General features: G+C 43.9%; 1 protein-coding gene across 1 annotated transcript in view; it reads right to left on the bottom strand.

The window, feature by feature from the left end:
- The window catches only part of gpc5a (glypican 5a), a 154165-nt gene that overhangs the window by 57740 nt on the left and 79646 nt on the right, over positions 1-16779 (bottom strand). Inside the window, exon 7 of the mRNA XM_035392835.1 lies at positions 1035-1200. Within this exon, the coding sequence (XP_035248726.1) occupies positions 1035-1200 (166 nt within the window). The remainder of the gene's footprint in view (positions 1-1034; positions 1201-16779) is intronic.

The raw sequence follows: 16779 nt of genomic DNA, 5'->3' as shown, positions 1-16779 counted from the left end.
CAGATTGAACCCATTTGTTAAAATCAAGCCCTGTGCGGCGTAGGCAGTGTATTATAGCATATCTATGCGCAACTTTTAATTCTCTGAGGCTTAGAGTCAGAAACCTGAACAGAAAGTCGATGACTGGCCAATGTTACGCATGCGAAAGAAGAAAAATGTGGTCTAATATTTTTTTATCAGCAGTATTTCAGAGGAATATAAACTCTTGATTTTCTCTGCGTTCAATACAAAACGCACAGGTTTTACCAATTAAAAGCCTGTTTATTAAGCTAATTAACTGTGATCACTTTATCAGTGATCACTTCATTTCATCACTGTTCACTGGCATGCCGATGTGTGTTGTGTCCACTGAGGGCCTTTTAGTTTATTTTTAGTTTATTTATTTTTTTTTTTTTTGCGGGTTCCTGATCTCGCTCGATATAACCGCTGCTCAAAGGGCAGGGGAACTTTTTCGGCCGGACTCGGAGAGCGTTTGGAGGTCGCGTCCCTCTGCTCGGCCGGGCCGGCCCCGCCCCGCCGCGGTATTGACGCGATGTGCTTCGGTGACCTCTGGCTTACCCGCGGGGGGGCGGGCCGGCAGTGCTTAAGAGATTAATCTAGCGCTTTGTATGCCCGAGTGGGACCGGGGTCAATCGGTGGGGTCGGCCTTGGCGGGCGTCCACCGCCTCGGTTTATCCTGACCCGCGGAATCAATTCCGAATTAGGCCGGCCAAAAACAACGCCGCTCAGCCGTGTCCGACACCGGCAAAGCATCGGGAAGAGCAGCGAGGTACAACAGGAACCTGTCACGGACTCCTACATGCTCAGAATGCTCTTAACGCTGAGCAAGCCCAGGAATGCCTCCGCTATTACGGAGAACTTTCCGGACTCTCCTCCTCCAGACGAGGGAAGATGAGGAAGATGAAGATCAGGAAGCATAGCATACACTCAGGTTTGGAGACTCTGAGGACACGCGTCCTCCACAAAGACCTTCGGTGTGTCTGAAGAAGAGGAAGACAGAGAGGAAGAGGACGAAAAGCGGAGCGCCCACTCACATTTGGAGACTTTCAGCACCTTCTTCACCTCGCCGCCGCCCGACCCCCCGCAGCCGTCCTCATCCTCGTCATCGCAGTCCCCGCTGAAGCGTCCGTCCGAGGCCCCGCTCCCAGCTTCAATCCGGTCCAGCGTCCCGTACTGAGGGATGGACTTCCCCTGCAGCAGCTGAGACAGACACACAGACACAGACACAGTCACCATAATGTCCCATACTGAGGGATGGACTTCCCCTGCAGCAGCTGAGACAGACACACAGACACAGACACAGTCACCATAATGTCCCGTACTGAGTGATGGACTTCCCCTGCAGCAGCTGAGACAGACACACAGACACAGACAGACAGACAGACACGTTCACCACAGCGTTCCTCACTGCAGGATGGACTTCCACTGCACTGTGACAGAAAGACAGGCAGATACAGACAAACACACAGAGACAGTACCGATACCAAATTTTCCTTTCGTTTAAAAATTTTGTTGCTATCAAGACTGAAAAAAAACTTGTCATCTCAGCTAGATAAAATAGGCTTAATATCATATTATTATATTATTTGTTTTTGTGGTTCATTACGTGTAATACAAGTAAAAAATGAACATTTTCAATACACATTTCAAACCTGAACTGCTTTTAGTTTGACTGGTTATTTATGTTTATTGTAGTGGTAATCTAGTCAATATACAACTTCATTCATTCATTTTTGCAAGTTATAAAATATAACTTTTTAAAACGCACCATTTCTGTAAGTTATAAAATGTACCTTCAACTGAGCAAAATAAAAATGCACAACAAAAATGTCTGGTCTTTTACTTGTCATTCTGATAAATTTCTTATCAACCATTTCACCAAACTATCACCAGGATTTTATTTATTTATTTTTTTTGTGGGAGGGCGTACTCAAAACATTTACTATTGCTGGCTGTAATATGCTTGTTTACTCTTACCCTATACACACACAATCTGTGAACTCAATCACCTACAAAGGAGAATGAATAGTTTTTTAAATTGCCTAATTTAAATGCAAGACCAGTCAAACTTCGAAAGCTATTTGTATTTATCTCTCAGGTAAAGCTCTAAAGGCTACTGTAATTGCCCATGGTAATTAGCTACCGCAGTGGTTCAATATTAGCGAATGATGTAGCATGGCTAATGGATTATCCCAGCCATGATGGATGTGCGGCTACTAGACACGGATTTAGCTCTTGTAGGCTTAGAGAGGTCATTCTGAACAGTGAAGGTTAAATGCTGATGCCAAAATGATTCTTTTCTTTTATTGTACAGAGAATTTTTATATTTTTTTTAAAGATGGAGAGCCGTTTATTTCAGCAGGGTAATGCAACCGGCTTGTTGCCAATCAAATAAGGTTTGCATCAGGCCTGGAAAGGATCACGAATTTCACGCCATTTTGTTTTTGCCCAATCACATGAAATGTGTAACAATGAGCTTATGTTAAGTCTGGAAGGTACAGATTAAAGTTTGTCATGACAGCCTGCCAACCAATACAATCCGTAGTCGATTTAATTAAAAGAGTGCCATTTCCTGTGTGACTCCCTTTACTGGCTCTAAAATAAGGTTCTGACAAATACACTGTGAAAATAAAATCGCCAGATAAAATGTAAGTGTCAAAGAATCAACCGCTTGAGTGAAAATACCCCAGCAATGAACAAGCTGCTTAATGTCTGTCTCAGGACAGGCGTGCTGATTCTTTCTGTCAGCAACTACCAACTTAAAACTTAAAACTGGAAAAGAAAAACCAAGGCCAAAAAAGTGCTAGAACTGTGGCTCCTTTTTTAATTGCCATTTTTTCCTGTTTATTTTGCATGAATAAAACGCAAAAAATTGTACTCCTCAGTACCATCACATTCATTACTATCATTATTATTATTGATGTTTTTATAACACCCTATGCCCCGTTGACACTGAACTTCTCACACAAATCATCACGCTGCACATTATTATTAATTATTCACATGGTTCGGTCCACTGATCTCACATATGACCTGCGAGAGGGCCTTTTCCAAAGGACGGCTAAAAACAAATACTCCCCTCCTCCGGCCTCCCTGCTAGAAAGCAAGCTTTTCTCTCTGAGCCCAGAGCACGCACGCTTCAATCTCCCACCCACCGCCAGCGATGGTCTTCTCTCTTATCAGGCTAATGACCGCGCTGCCCTCTGAATCTCAGGGTGCTCTTTGCTCTTTTCTCGCTGATCTCTGACTGACGGCTGAGGGCTGGACTGAATTCTCTTATTTTCAGGAGGTTTTTTTTTTACTAGTTTGCCGTAACAGACTTTAGTTATAGCGCTGGGCAGGTCTCGCAGTTTCCATCATAGCACACAGGCCGGGCTCGTGGGACGCCGAAGGGGCGAGAGCATGTGTTCTTATGTGCGCTAAAACACGCTGTTCGCCTTCTGCATCGTTTCCAAAACATAATCCTTAAATAAACTCCAGCGACCTCCTTTGTGAGCACATCTGCAGAGGGCATGTGACTTGCATTAGGAAGATTTAATATAAACTTTCATTGCTCACAGATGGCCCTACCACTGTACACACATGAGGTCGCTCTGACATTTAGCATTAAACAACAGTGCCAATTAGCCAAAAAAAGGGGAAGCCTTATCTCCGTGGGATTACAGGAATTGAATATCTAAGGGATTACAAATCCTGTTTTGAAAAAGCAAAAATATGCAGCAAAATCCAAAAAGTTTACTTTACAAGATATGAACTTATGATATACATGTACAGTGCCTTGAAAAAAATATCTGGCCCCAACACTTTTTTCACATTTACTGTAAGTGTCTTCCAGCCTCGGATTTTGATGCATTAGACTGGGACTTTTTATGTGAGATTCACACATTCTTCACAGAGCCTCCCCCCAAAAAGAAATAAATCGTAAAACAAAAAATACTGAAAACTAAATAAAAAATAAAAAAACTGAAATATCATCGTCTAAGTATTCAGGCCCTTGAGCCAATACTTTGCAGCCTCTGGCAGCTATTACAGCAAGAAGTATTTGCTGCAAGATAAGTCTCAATTAACTTTACTCACTGTGATGGAGCTTATTTGGCCATTCTGCCTCACAAGATTGCTCAAGCGGGTGGAGAAACAGTGACAGAGAGCAATTTTCAGGTCTTGCCACTGGTTCTCAACAGGATTAAGGTCAGGACTCTGACCGGGCCACTTAAGGACATCTTTTTCTTAACTCCACTGCTGTTCTGGCATTGTTCTTTTTTATCTTTGTCCTGTGGAAAGACAAAAGTCCTCCCCAGTTAGAGTTCTTTTGGCAGAGGGGAGCAGCTTTTTCATCCAGGACTTCTCAGTATTGCGCACCATTCTACTTTCCATCAAGCCTGACAAGATTGTGAGTCCCTGGCTGATAAGCATCCCCATAACAAGGCTGCCAGCGTCATACTTTACCGCGCGGACGCCATAACCTGGCTTAGCCTCATCAGACCACAAGACCGTCTGCAACATCCCCGCGGCACCTTGAATCTTTGAAAACTTTCTGCAGGCAAGGATGTGAGATTTATTCTCATGCCACTCTCCCATAAAAGCCCTTTCTGTGGGATGACTTGGAGATTACCGACCCATGAACACCGACTCCCATCACAGCCACTGACATCTGCGCGTAGCTAGCCTCAGAGCAGCCTGTCTCAGATATCCCCTCCTCAGGCAACTAAGTGGAGAGGAAAGGCCTGAGCTAGGCAGCGCGGTGGTACTTTTCCACTCCTGTCTGATAGATTGCATTGAACTCCAAGGGATGTTCGATGCCTTTGAGAACTTTATTTCTACTCTTCCCCATATTTCTGCTTCTCTACAATCATATGCCTGTAACTTGCTTAGAATGCTCTTTGGTCTTCATTTAGAATATTTACTGAAAGTCTTGACCATACTATGGGACCGTAAAAAGAAAAGGGTATCCTCACAGATGAATTGAAAGCAGATGATCCACAATTTGTTTTAGGCAGATGGAATCCATTGCAACTGAGAGAGAATACTTTTTAATATGATCATTTCAATGTTGAGTAAATTGTTAAGAGTGTTTTTCTTTTTACATGGAGCTTAAGACTTTGTAGATCAGTGTGAAAGAATCCAAATTTAATTTATTTAAAATTCATAATCAGTGACGACAATAAAATGTGGAAAAAAGGTGGGGCCTGAATACTTTTTCTAAGCACATAGTTTTAACTTCCTCTACCTACAATAAAGCCGTGGGACAATCTGAGTTACTCTCCTGGGACCAAGGCAACATGACCCAGGAAACACATTAATCTACTGTATGGTAAGAGCATGCCATTGCAGCTTTGACAACTTTCTCTCATTATTTGGGGCGGAAAATAAAGAAAGCTCAGTCAGAACCAACAAAAAAAATGAAATATTTGTGTTTAAAACGCAGTGCATTTCCAAAAACAGTAAAAGTAGTAAAAGAAAAGGTCTACCACTGTGATATCTGCCTTTCTGTTTTAAGAATTACGTTCTTAATTGAAACTTTTTGTCAAAGCTTTCAAAGAATCATTTTTGCACTTTGTGGCCTTTGCACTTTTCCACAAAAATGGGAAACAAAGAAGCTTGGAAAAATGAACCTCGATAGCGGGGGCCACTTTATAAGTGCCGCTTTAGAGCTCTGAGCGGCACGAGCAGAAAATCATGCTCTGAAATCCATCCATTAAAAACCATCAGTCGGCTGCAGTGCGATTCTGTTCAACAGGCTTGGCAGGGATTCTATGTTTTCACACTTTCTGCACAAAAACCGTTGGGATAATGTTTGCTTTTCTGACAGCCGTGCGATAAGAGATTCCTTTAGGTTCCTGGCCACTGGCCTGGGACAGCCACGGTGTGCATAGTTCATCTACAAACGGGTGATATAAATTTGATTTCTGGCCGGTGAAAGGCGACAGATTGAGGCACGGGCCGGGCATCGCGACGGTTGGAGGGAGCGTTGAGCCGCCCGCACGGCTGGGCTGTGCTCCAGATGGTAATCGGCGTTATCTCGCTCTGTGACCTTTCGGAGGGAAGTGGACGCGTGTAAAGCCGCGCAGCCTTCGTGACCGGACGAGATACGAGCGGAGCGGAGCCGGGGCAGACCCGTCAAACCCGCCTCTCGGCCATCGCGTGACAAATAACCGCCAAACTGACCGCGGCCCTTCTTTCTGTGCAACAGGCGTTAGATATTTTGACGTCGCCGTCTTCCAAACGATTCAAATTATTCTGAGACATTTCCCAGTTCTAAAGGAAGGACTTGGTAGATGGGGTTTGGTGGTGGTGGTGGTGGGGGACTCAGTCCCTTTGTGCAATGAGTAGAGAAAGCACAGGGACAGAGAGGAGAGAAACAGGGGCTCCTCGCAGTGCATTTATATAAATATTTATTTGTTAAGGGGGAGGAGGGTGCCTACATTCCACATTTCCACTGAACATCTTCAGCCAGGACACCCGCTGTCCCCTACACCCCAGCCTAACCCCCCCACCCCCCCGACCCCCCATTGGACGAGATGGTGCTGAAAGACACCATGACAAAAAAATCACTTTAGAAGCATTTTCCCACTAATCCTGCCAAAAAATTCAATTCTCCAGTTCAAATGCACTTATGTACATATCATATTCCTTTGATAAATATGAAAATAATGTCTGCACTGTCAGCCGGTGTTCTTATTCTCCCAGGGATCTGGAGCCTAAGGGCACTTAAAAAGAAACAAATGTTTGGCTCATACAGCCCCCATACAGACTGTATGCATCAACTTCTGCCAAAAGTAGCTTCAAACATTTTAATACACCAATGAGGTCACTCTTCTTTGAAGCCATTCGCAAGAATATAAAGGGGTATACAACAATCACAAAACCTATTCAGAAAATATCAGTAAAATAAAATGTATCTGCAGAACTGTTTTGTGTTTGGCCATGAGACATTGCATAGCAAGGAAGGAGGCAGAAGTACATGCATCCAATATAACCCCTCCTGAGAACATCTTCTACAAGGCTAGGTTATTTTGTAAGCAACACAAGGAATGTGGAGACTGAGGGATATGGAGGGAGGGAGGGGGGGGGGGGGAGAGAGAGAGAGTGAGAACTGTCACCCTCAGGTTGATGCCAAGAAACAAGTGTTTATGCAGCATTGGACTTTGCATGTGTATGTGTGGGCGCACACACGCACACATGCACACACTCACACACTCTCTCACACACACACACACACCAAACGGGGCATTTACATTTGCAAATTGTCAACATTGCAAATGTGTCAGGAAACACTGAAAACTAACTGAACGTCTTGACAAGAGTGATGCAGAAGTACATCATCATTATAGGACATACACGCAAAGGATTTGAAATTACAGTAAACAATTAATACGAGGTTGATGTTCAGACTGTTAGCTTAAATTTGCAGGTATTTACATTCATATCAGGCGGACCAAGTAGGAATTGCAGCCCTTTATATACATATTAATGGGAAAAAAGTAATAGGACAAGCTGTTCAGCGGTTTCTTGGCAGCTATCATGATGCTAATTTCTAATTAGATAAGGCACAAGAATGCTAACAAAAGATCTAAAGTTGATTCTAGCTGTGTAATCACCACAAAGTTTCAACAAGCACACAATGCCACGATAAAATGAAATTCCAGAAGAGATGAGAAAAACAGTTGAAATATATCAGTCTGGAAAGGGTTAAAAAGCTATTTATAATGCTCTGGGACTCCACTGAACCACAGTGAGAGCCATGATCTCCTAAAAGAGAACACTTGGACCAGTGGTGAATCTTCCCAGGAGTGGCTGGCTCCACTGCTTCGGATGTGAAGAAATCCACATGTGTTTCTGTCAATCCTTCCACTGCAAGAAGACAACTAAATTCTATGGGCCTGAAAGGATGTATAGCTGTCAAAAAGCCACAAATGAGAAAAAGAAATAAACGGTAGAGAAGAAAATTTGCACTAGTACACCAAAACTGAACACCTGCGATGTGGAGTATGGCTTTATGGACTGAAAAATTAATTGCCGCAAAGCAATGAAAGACTCTTGGAACCATGTCTACAATCTTAAGTCAAGCATGGTGGAAGATCAGTGCAAGTTTGGGGCTATATAACAACATCTGGAGTCGGTAATTTGGTTTTGATTGAAGGCATTATAAACACTAATAAACACAAACAAATCTTAATGTATCATACAATACCCTCTGGACAACATTTGATTGGGAGCAAATTCACTCTCCAGCAAGATAATGACCCCAAGCACACCACTTAAAAGACCAAGCTGCTGGTGTTCTCAGAACAATAGACTGGCTACCCCACAGACCAAACCTAAATGTGTTTTGTGATTACTATCGAGAGAAGCAGAAAATGCAACCAACTTCTAAGACTGAACTTTCAAGGAAAAACTCAAAGCAAGTCTCCTGCAAAGAATGGAAGCTGTAATAAAGGCAAAGGGTGGACACACTAAATAAATAACTTACACTTAATTGCTGTTTTCACTGGAAAGTAAATAGAAAGAGAGAGAGAGAGAGAATATATGCTAAATATTATGATCAGAATATGTGACGCTTTAAGTCAACTGCATCTTCCCTCCGTTTATCGTTCAGTCATTCAGTTAAAACTATTTTTGTTGACACAAAAACAGATTTAGAGCTTTTTTAACATATAATTTAGAGACAGGCTTTGTGTGCAAATTGCTGTATTCTTAAATTACTACAATTCCATTTCCCCCCAGGCTGGATTCTGAATGCCTTGCTTTTGTTAGCCGAGGGGACTCTCAGGCAGTCACACTGACAGCCCGATGAGTAAATTAGCCAGCGCGAGCATGCTTGTGATAATGTTTTCATTTCTGTCAGCAAAAAAGAATAGATTGACTTTCAATTACGTTCAGAAAGTCAGCATGCGTTTCCACTGGCGGGTGTGTTTCTTACATTCACTAAAGTTCGGACCCGGTGATGACTGGTCTTACGCTACACATAGAAAAACAGCAGGTAGGGGTCTCTCTGCCACTCAATCGTTCGGCTGAAAACTGTTTTAAACTTGAATTGCCACTTGTCATCCGACAAAATCGGACAACTTCTTATGTAATTTCAGATAAACAAAAATAAATTTGAGTTAAACCAGTCGACTGACGTCTAATTTCTCAAGGGACGTGGGCTCACCTCTGCAGTGGAAGCAGAACTCCTGTGAAGCCCAACCGCTTTAGAAAATGTCAAAGGCCGCAAACGCATACAGCGGCCTGAAGACAACTGACCTTCCGCGCGTCTCTGAGACGCATCTGGAATCAATAGCCCAGTCTGCCCGAGCTGCTGCTAACGGACAGACCGAGTGTGAGCGCGGTTATCGTACCGCAGACACTCTCCGAGTGGGTCCAGCGTGCCGCTGGTGCCCAGCACGGATAAAGAGCCGGATTTGGACTTTGCCTCTTCTGCGCTGCTGGGTTTTTCCACATGCGCGGAACAGGCTCGGCGAAGCCGCGATTGAGCTAGCCCCATGAGATCCACAGCACCGCCGTAATGATACTCAAATCAATGGCTCACAATCGTGACTGGCAGTGAAATATATTTGCTGGGAAAGAGTAGTCTACATCATTCAGAAACACAACTGACTATGAATAATAAAAACAGTAATATATTATTTATACACACACACACACATTTACATATATAGGTATCTTTGAAATTTGAGTGATACCGGTCGATTGAAACATTTTGTTTTACATTTCTTACTAAACTAGCTCTGCAGGTGATGTAGAATTTCCAAAAAGCTCACCACTTTTGACAACATCAAAGTACAGAAACACCAGGACTGGCATAATCGTTATCCGAATAGTTCACGTTTACAGGTATGAAAATAGTTTAGTTCTTTTAGTCCTTTATAAAAAATGGCTCTTATGTCACTTAACTGGATTGTACATGGTTGACAAAAGTTTTATATGAACAGCAAACTTTCAAAGGAGATGTTTTCAGGAGGAGAACAAACAAAATCCCCGGGCACAGAGCGTTTTGCTCTCTGTATTCTGCGTGTGTAGCTTCCATTGCCTCGCTAAATGGTCTGTTTCAGCTCCGCCTCAGTGTGTGGGTAGCAACACGCAGATCCATCAACGGTGAGCGACGTTAATGTATTCCAAACAAGGCAGCTCTTCAACGCTACTGAAAGATCAGAAATGATTGTTTTTTAAGCTGAAGGAACAAGCATTGTTTGACCTTAAGTGTGTCAATCAGATGCCTAATCTTTTTTGTCTTTGAGAGCTGGTGGGGGGGTGCGGGGGTAGGCCAAAATGAAAAAAGCCTTTTCTTCTCCCAGAGTAGATTGCATTGAGTAGCCTGAAGCTCCAGGCCAAGCTTGACGTGCTCAAAAGGTGATTTATTTTACCTCCTGACAGGATTATTAGCTCCAGTTCGACAAACGCAATAAGGCTTTGTCAATCTGACGATCATTACTACATGCCGCTGTTCTACATCTTGTGCAACACTGATTGAGGCGGTGTGGCAGGTCTTTAAAACAGCGAGGGCCTGAAGCCGCCAACCTCTCTCCAGCGTGACATCACTAGCACGGCAACCAAAGAGAAATGTCCTCAGGAGAACTTGAAAGCCCTTGAACATGACCCCTTAGCAACATGAGCCTTTCTATGGTCAATGGCAACAGCTGAAGTTCATGAAGGGGACGAAAAGCAACGCAGAGTTAGCCTTTTCTGACAGACCTGTAAGTAACATTACCCCTAGCTATAGCTATTCAGCCAGCTATGTTACTATGTTACCCAGGTAGCTAAATGGCTAAAAGCCAGAGTGTGTGGGCAGGATTGAAGACAGGAGAGGCGACTTCCTTGATTGTAAACACGGGACCACAGCCAGGCTAAAAAACCGCTGCATAGTATGTCTTTACGAAGGAATAAAACAAAAGTTGCTAGACTGAGCAATCAGCAGTTTTTGGACACTATGTCAAGATGTCAATTTCATGAAACAGGATGTCACTAAAAAAAATGTCAGTCTCATGAGTAACAATCACGGGATAAATTGCTCAGTGAAGAATTCAACAGCCTGGGCAGGGACAGCATTACACCCTCAGTGAATGTGGGGGCTATAACGATAAACCATAGATAATGCTTCTCCATTTTTCTGCAGAAAGTCAGAAACAAAATCATTGCAGTGCGGCTGAAGCCAGGCCTCTCTCCGTTTTCCTTCCATTTGCAATGCCCAGGTCTTTGCTGAACCTTCTCCCAGTTCCCAGCTGAACGCAGGAGGCGGGCAGTTAGCATCCTCCAGAGTGGAACTGCAGGTAGTTAGCATCCTCCAGAGTGGAGTCTTCAATCATACAGTATGAAGGGTGAATTCTGACAGCTTACTAGGACACTTTAGGCCAACCAGCTTAGGAACCCTAAAGCTTTGGACTGTACGGGCTGCATATCTCAGTCAAAATATGCTTTGTGGACCACAGTGAGGGGAAAAAACCTACAGATATTTAAAATATTTGGGCAATAATAGCAATTTTTCTTCGGCAACAAGGTTCGCACAATGAGATCATTCGCGTTGTCTCTTCATGGAGCTTGGGCTGCAGGTTGAGAGACACCGAATAAGACATGTCTCCTTGGTCCTGGATTACTTTATCAGCATCATTAACACACACACAATACTCTCCTGTCTCATGAAATGTCTAGACTCCAGCCTCAGAGGTGAAAAGGCTTATGTGGCCTCAGGCAAGGGAGAACGAACGAACGAACCTGGTTCTGAAAACAAGTAATAACAGTCAAGGGCCGTCTGCAGGTTAGAACATCACCACGGACTCGACCTGCAGAACTGCGGAAACCCTGAGACGTTATTTAAATATTAATAAATAATAAATAACAGGAAAAACCAGCGAAAGGCAGGAACGCTGTCCCACTGTCAGGTGTTCTGAGCAGATGAAACCCAGGAGAGGGGGACGGCGCGCGGCGTGTTCGTACGCCAGCGGTTGTCGGCAGACCGCATCGCGGTAACGACGTTGCGTGGGAGCGCCGGTTTGAACATGTCTATCTCCACATCCTCCTCCGCGCCTCCGCGCCCGTCTCGGTCTTAATCCACAGCCCTGCGGGCCCACGGGCGCTCGACACGCTTCTGCTACGTTAAAATTAACAAGATGGATTCTCTAGACTCACAGGGAGCTCACTCATCTTTCGCGTTCCTTCAGTCTTCTGTTTCTTAACTGCAGGAGGCTTCCAGTCGTTTGGTTTCTGGCGCTATGTTACACATTACAGCTCAGAAAGTTTATGGTCACAGTACAGTACTTGGTAGTGCCCGTTGAAGAATTTTCTGAAAAAGCATCAAATTGAAATGTTTTGACAGGGAAAGAGGAGTTTCAATGCTAAAACAACTATCTGGTGGGCGTGAAGATTCCGTGAGACAACCAAAAAATGCGATACACTGCCCTTCTTACCCAGAGAAAAACACCTCTTGGCCAAGGCCTGGTCCAAACAAAAAGGATTTCAACAAATCCAAAGCAGGATCTGGAATGCGGCTGCAGCTACGGCTTCCGGCGAACAGCTGAAGGTGGCGGTGTGGAACCCCGCGGGGACCCGGCCCATGTCCGGCTATGACTCATCACTCCGAAAAGCTCCCGGTCACGGCACGCGGCCTCAGCTGCTCCGGCTTACAGGAAAACCAAAATAATTGATCCGGACGGCTGGGGGGGGGGGGGGGGGGGGGCTGGTTCGGGAGGTTGCCGGACTCGGCTTGTTTGTTCACCAGCGTTATGAGACGCTGAAACGAGGCCCTTGGATCAACACTCGCACTCGAATGCCGTCAGCACTTAGACGCAGGAATATTTTCCCTGGCCTGGTTTTGACGGTAATTAGCTGGGGTGGTGAACTTTGGGTGACATGAACAGGTACGCTTTTAAACACTATGACGCATTAAACATGGACAACATGTCCTGTTTTTCTTGCTAAATGTTTCCAGTATATATTATAGTGCACATTTATATTAGGCTGAACATTGGCTGGCATGTGTAGTATAATTTTGAGTTGGAAAGAACTACTGAAAATATCACTCATTAATTCATGTTTCATGAATATTTCAAGCCTAAACCTTCTCATTACATGCTGATAAAAACGGACACAATATCTATTTGTCTATCCATCTCTCTATCTATCCATCTCTAATCAGAATAAGATCTGGTTATCACAGCAAGTACTCTAACATTCCTTTTTTGATGGAATCGTTATTTTTAAAATAAGCATGCTCCTGTAACAAATGTGAGCAGAACACCATTCATTTATGAAAGCAGCACACAGAAACTAAGTGTGCAATATTAAGAAGCCATGCTGTTACATTGTTATACTGAAACATTCATGAAATCGAAAAGGCCTCGGCTGAAGCAGGCTTTCCCTCCGGTGAAGAGGAAGGCAGGCAGCGGCGGTCAATAAAGCACAACCCGAGAGTTTGGGTCTGTTTCACCGAGCCCGGCAGCGAGGTCGCGCTCACGCCTTCGGACCGCACGTTCGATACGGAGCCTCGCCCCTCCACGGCCGACCGCCCAAAACTCGCAAACACACCGCTTATTGACGGGAACCGCTCTCCACATCGCCTTTCGCACGGCAGCGGAATTCTGCTGTTCACAATAACGAGCAAGCGAATAAGTAAACACGCAAGTAAATAAAGAAATAAATATCCCAGCCGTAAGCTAGCATGAGCCCGTGTCAGTGATACCCAGAGTTGCACAAACAAATGAAGCAGGACTCACATCACAAGGCTACCTCATGATGTCGAGCTCAGATAACATGGTTAAAAGAAAATGGGATTTGTTTAGCACTTAATGGGAAATACAAGCCTTTGTTTTCTACAAAATAAACGGGGGAGGTGGGGGTTCTAGTTCATTAAAAGAAAAATAAGACGATCTGAGTTGAAGCTGGGAGATTCTGAACAATCAGGGCTCTGTTATTCACTGTGCAGCATTTACATATACATATATACATATAATATATTCATATTCATACATATTCACATTCATTTTACATTAACTTGCAATTAGGAGGCGGAGAGAAAACATGAGATTTCTCATGTTTGCGGTTCCGTTTTAATCTTTACGCGTCTCTGACGAGCGTCCGTACTGTACGTGACCTTTAAAGGAAACGTGCGTATCTGAGATGGCTGCGCTCGGCCAGGCGTTGAAACGCTCCTGGAATGAAGTCATCTAAATGCGTCTCAGCTCTGCACTGATCCGCTCAGCTCCGCTCCACTCTCTGTCTTTCTGCTCCCCCCCCCCCCGCAGTAATGTTTTGGCATGTCAGAATGATCAACAACCCCATTAACGAAACACATGGGGGAAAAAACAGAAAAAAAAAAATTGGGATTTTTGTGCTGGGTTCAGGATGTAACAGCACACGACACATAGGTACACGTATGCACACCAGGGTCAGTGAAGGGGGGGCTGCACTCTCTGGAGTGCTTTTAGCCGCACCCCTCCCAAAAACATGCCTGATTGCTTGAAATAGTTTAAAAATACTTAACAAAAGTTCTTCAGTGAAACAATGCAGTGAACGTTTTCAATGTAGGCCCTACAATATCATTGCCTTTAAGAAAGAAAACACCCAAAAGCGATGGTATTTTCAATATCTGCAAAAAATAAGACAAACATGCACTGGACATCAGCTGTAATTCCTAGTTTTTATAAAACCGTGTTACAAAATACTCCTGATGATGTAGTTCCAGAAGAACGTACTTCCAATATGTACTTCAATATGCATGTTCCAATTGGTAAGTCAAGGGTGTGGGTACTTGTCCACATGAACTGAGAAATCTAGCAAATCAGTTAGATATTCCAACATCGTTCACCATTGCAGTAAGTCTTAGTGATGTCTTGTATGATGTTTATGAGATCATGATTGAATGTACAGAGAACAATTATGCATCTTTAGACTAAATATACATTTTCATACCAAATACAATATATGCCAAACCATTTTAAAAAAAATCATATTACCACTAATTTGCAATGCTCATTTAAAAGGCTGCACACCTGAGACAGAACATGTACGTCATGTAGTGAACATGGTTTTCATTAACACTCATTATTTAGTGAAATAACTACAGCTATTGGCTAAATCTGGTAACTTAAAAGTCATTTTTATAACTAAATTATTAAAATGAACAAAAACGAATAAGCCATTAAATGGCTACAAGACAAACATAAAAAGCATTTGACCTGACATCGTTTCATGTGCCCAATCCATCTCCACTGAAATAAACATTTTCCCTTTCAGGTTTTGGTTTGATTTCCTGTGACAGTTTGGTCCCAGGCGCTGGTGTGTGGCTGTCATGTTTGACTCACTAACACAGTTGTGTGGACGTGAAGCTGTAATGGGCCCACTGGCGCCCCCCTCAGGAAACTGTGTATAGAGCAGGTTCCCTGTAATTAAGGGAGCCCGGCAGGCCTGCGGGTCTGTCCCCCTGGTGCTCTGCAGACAGGAGGGGGAAGAGGCCGAGGAGGTCCGGCTGATTTATGGAGGAGCAGCGGGGGGTTTGGTAGGAAGGGGGCCGGGCACTGCATTTAGAAAACTCTGAATGCTTCCAGTCTGCCAACAGGGCAGTAAAGGTTTATTTTTTAAAATTATTTATCTTTTTAACAGGTGAGGTGGGTTGGTGCATCCTCATCGCAGGGGGGTCTCCCCAGACAGCAGAAGTCTGGCAGTAATGCTGGCCTAAATCATGATTGTAGGTAATCTACTGTATCACACTGAACCTGATTGCAACTGCAGGCTCGCACCTGCGACCGGTGCTAAGCCATTCTCTGTCAGTCCAGGAGGGGGCGCTGACAAGCATGCACATCCTCATCCCTGTCCTTTTCTTTCACAAAAGTGCCAGGCTGGCCGCTGTGGAGGAGGCTGAGCTGCTGGACTGCGGGCACTGACTGGGCAGGGGAGTTGAGGAGAGGGGTGGGGTTGGGGTACCTGTTAAATAATACAACCTGTATTTTCTGTGTACGCATGTTTGTATGCCAGATACACAGTTAAGTGTATATGATATTTACTTATACCTTCCATCACTACAGCTTCTCCGTTTATACTGTGCTATATATCAAGGGTAAACAGAAAGCCTGCTTTGTTCTGTTAGCAGAGGAAACATTCCAGTGTCAGCACAGAAAGTTAAAGATTTTCTTATTCAGTAACGTCAGTGTCTAATGTTAATTTAGAAGGTCATGGTCCAAAGCTATAACAGGTCAAATGCAGAATGATTACCAGTTGAGCTGTATGGTAATAGTAGTTGGGGTGGAAATTTATTTGCTTACATTTGCACAAACTGTGTTTGTCACATGCCTTCCAGATGATACGAGGCATGCAGGAAACAGCCTGGATGGTCGTGGAAATGGCGAAATCCACCAGATTAGAGGAAGACATCCTGGGCTTATCCCTAAATCCTTGAGGGAAGGGGACCCTTCCGGAATGCTGCCTCAGTTCCATTTTCCAGGATACATTTTCTTTTTTTTTTTGGTTTAATGGATTTTTCCTGGTTCTCTCCTCAATTTCAATTTTTATTTATTGCCGTTGTCAATTCTCAATCTTTGTAAGACTTCCCTTTCAAAATTTAGCAACCAGCCTCCTCCGATGCTTGAAAATTTAGCTAGAATTTTAGCTGTAACTATAGCTTTTTCACATGCAATTACTACAACATAACAACGCAACATGATTGGCAAGTGTTATTTTGCTTATAAGAGGCAGAACAGGTGAGACACTGCTTGTAGCCGTTGCTAGAAAGCGAAGAGAAAGGTAACACCAGCGAGCTATCTCATGGGGATGGGGCCATCTACCTTCCTGCTT

This window comes from Anguilla anguilla, chromosome 15 (assembly GCF_013347855.1).
Source record: "Anguilla anguilla isolate fAngAng1 chromosome 15, fAngAng1.pri, whole genome shotgun sequence".
NCBI lineage: Eukaryota > Metazoa > Chordata > Actinopteri > Anguilliformes > Anguillidae > Anguilla > Anguilla anguilla.
Note: the sequence above shows the minus strand (reverse complement) of the source record. Positions and strands in the feature narration are given on the sequence as shown.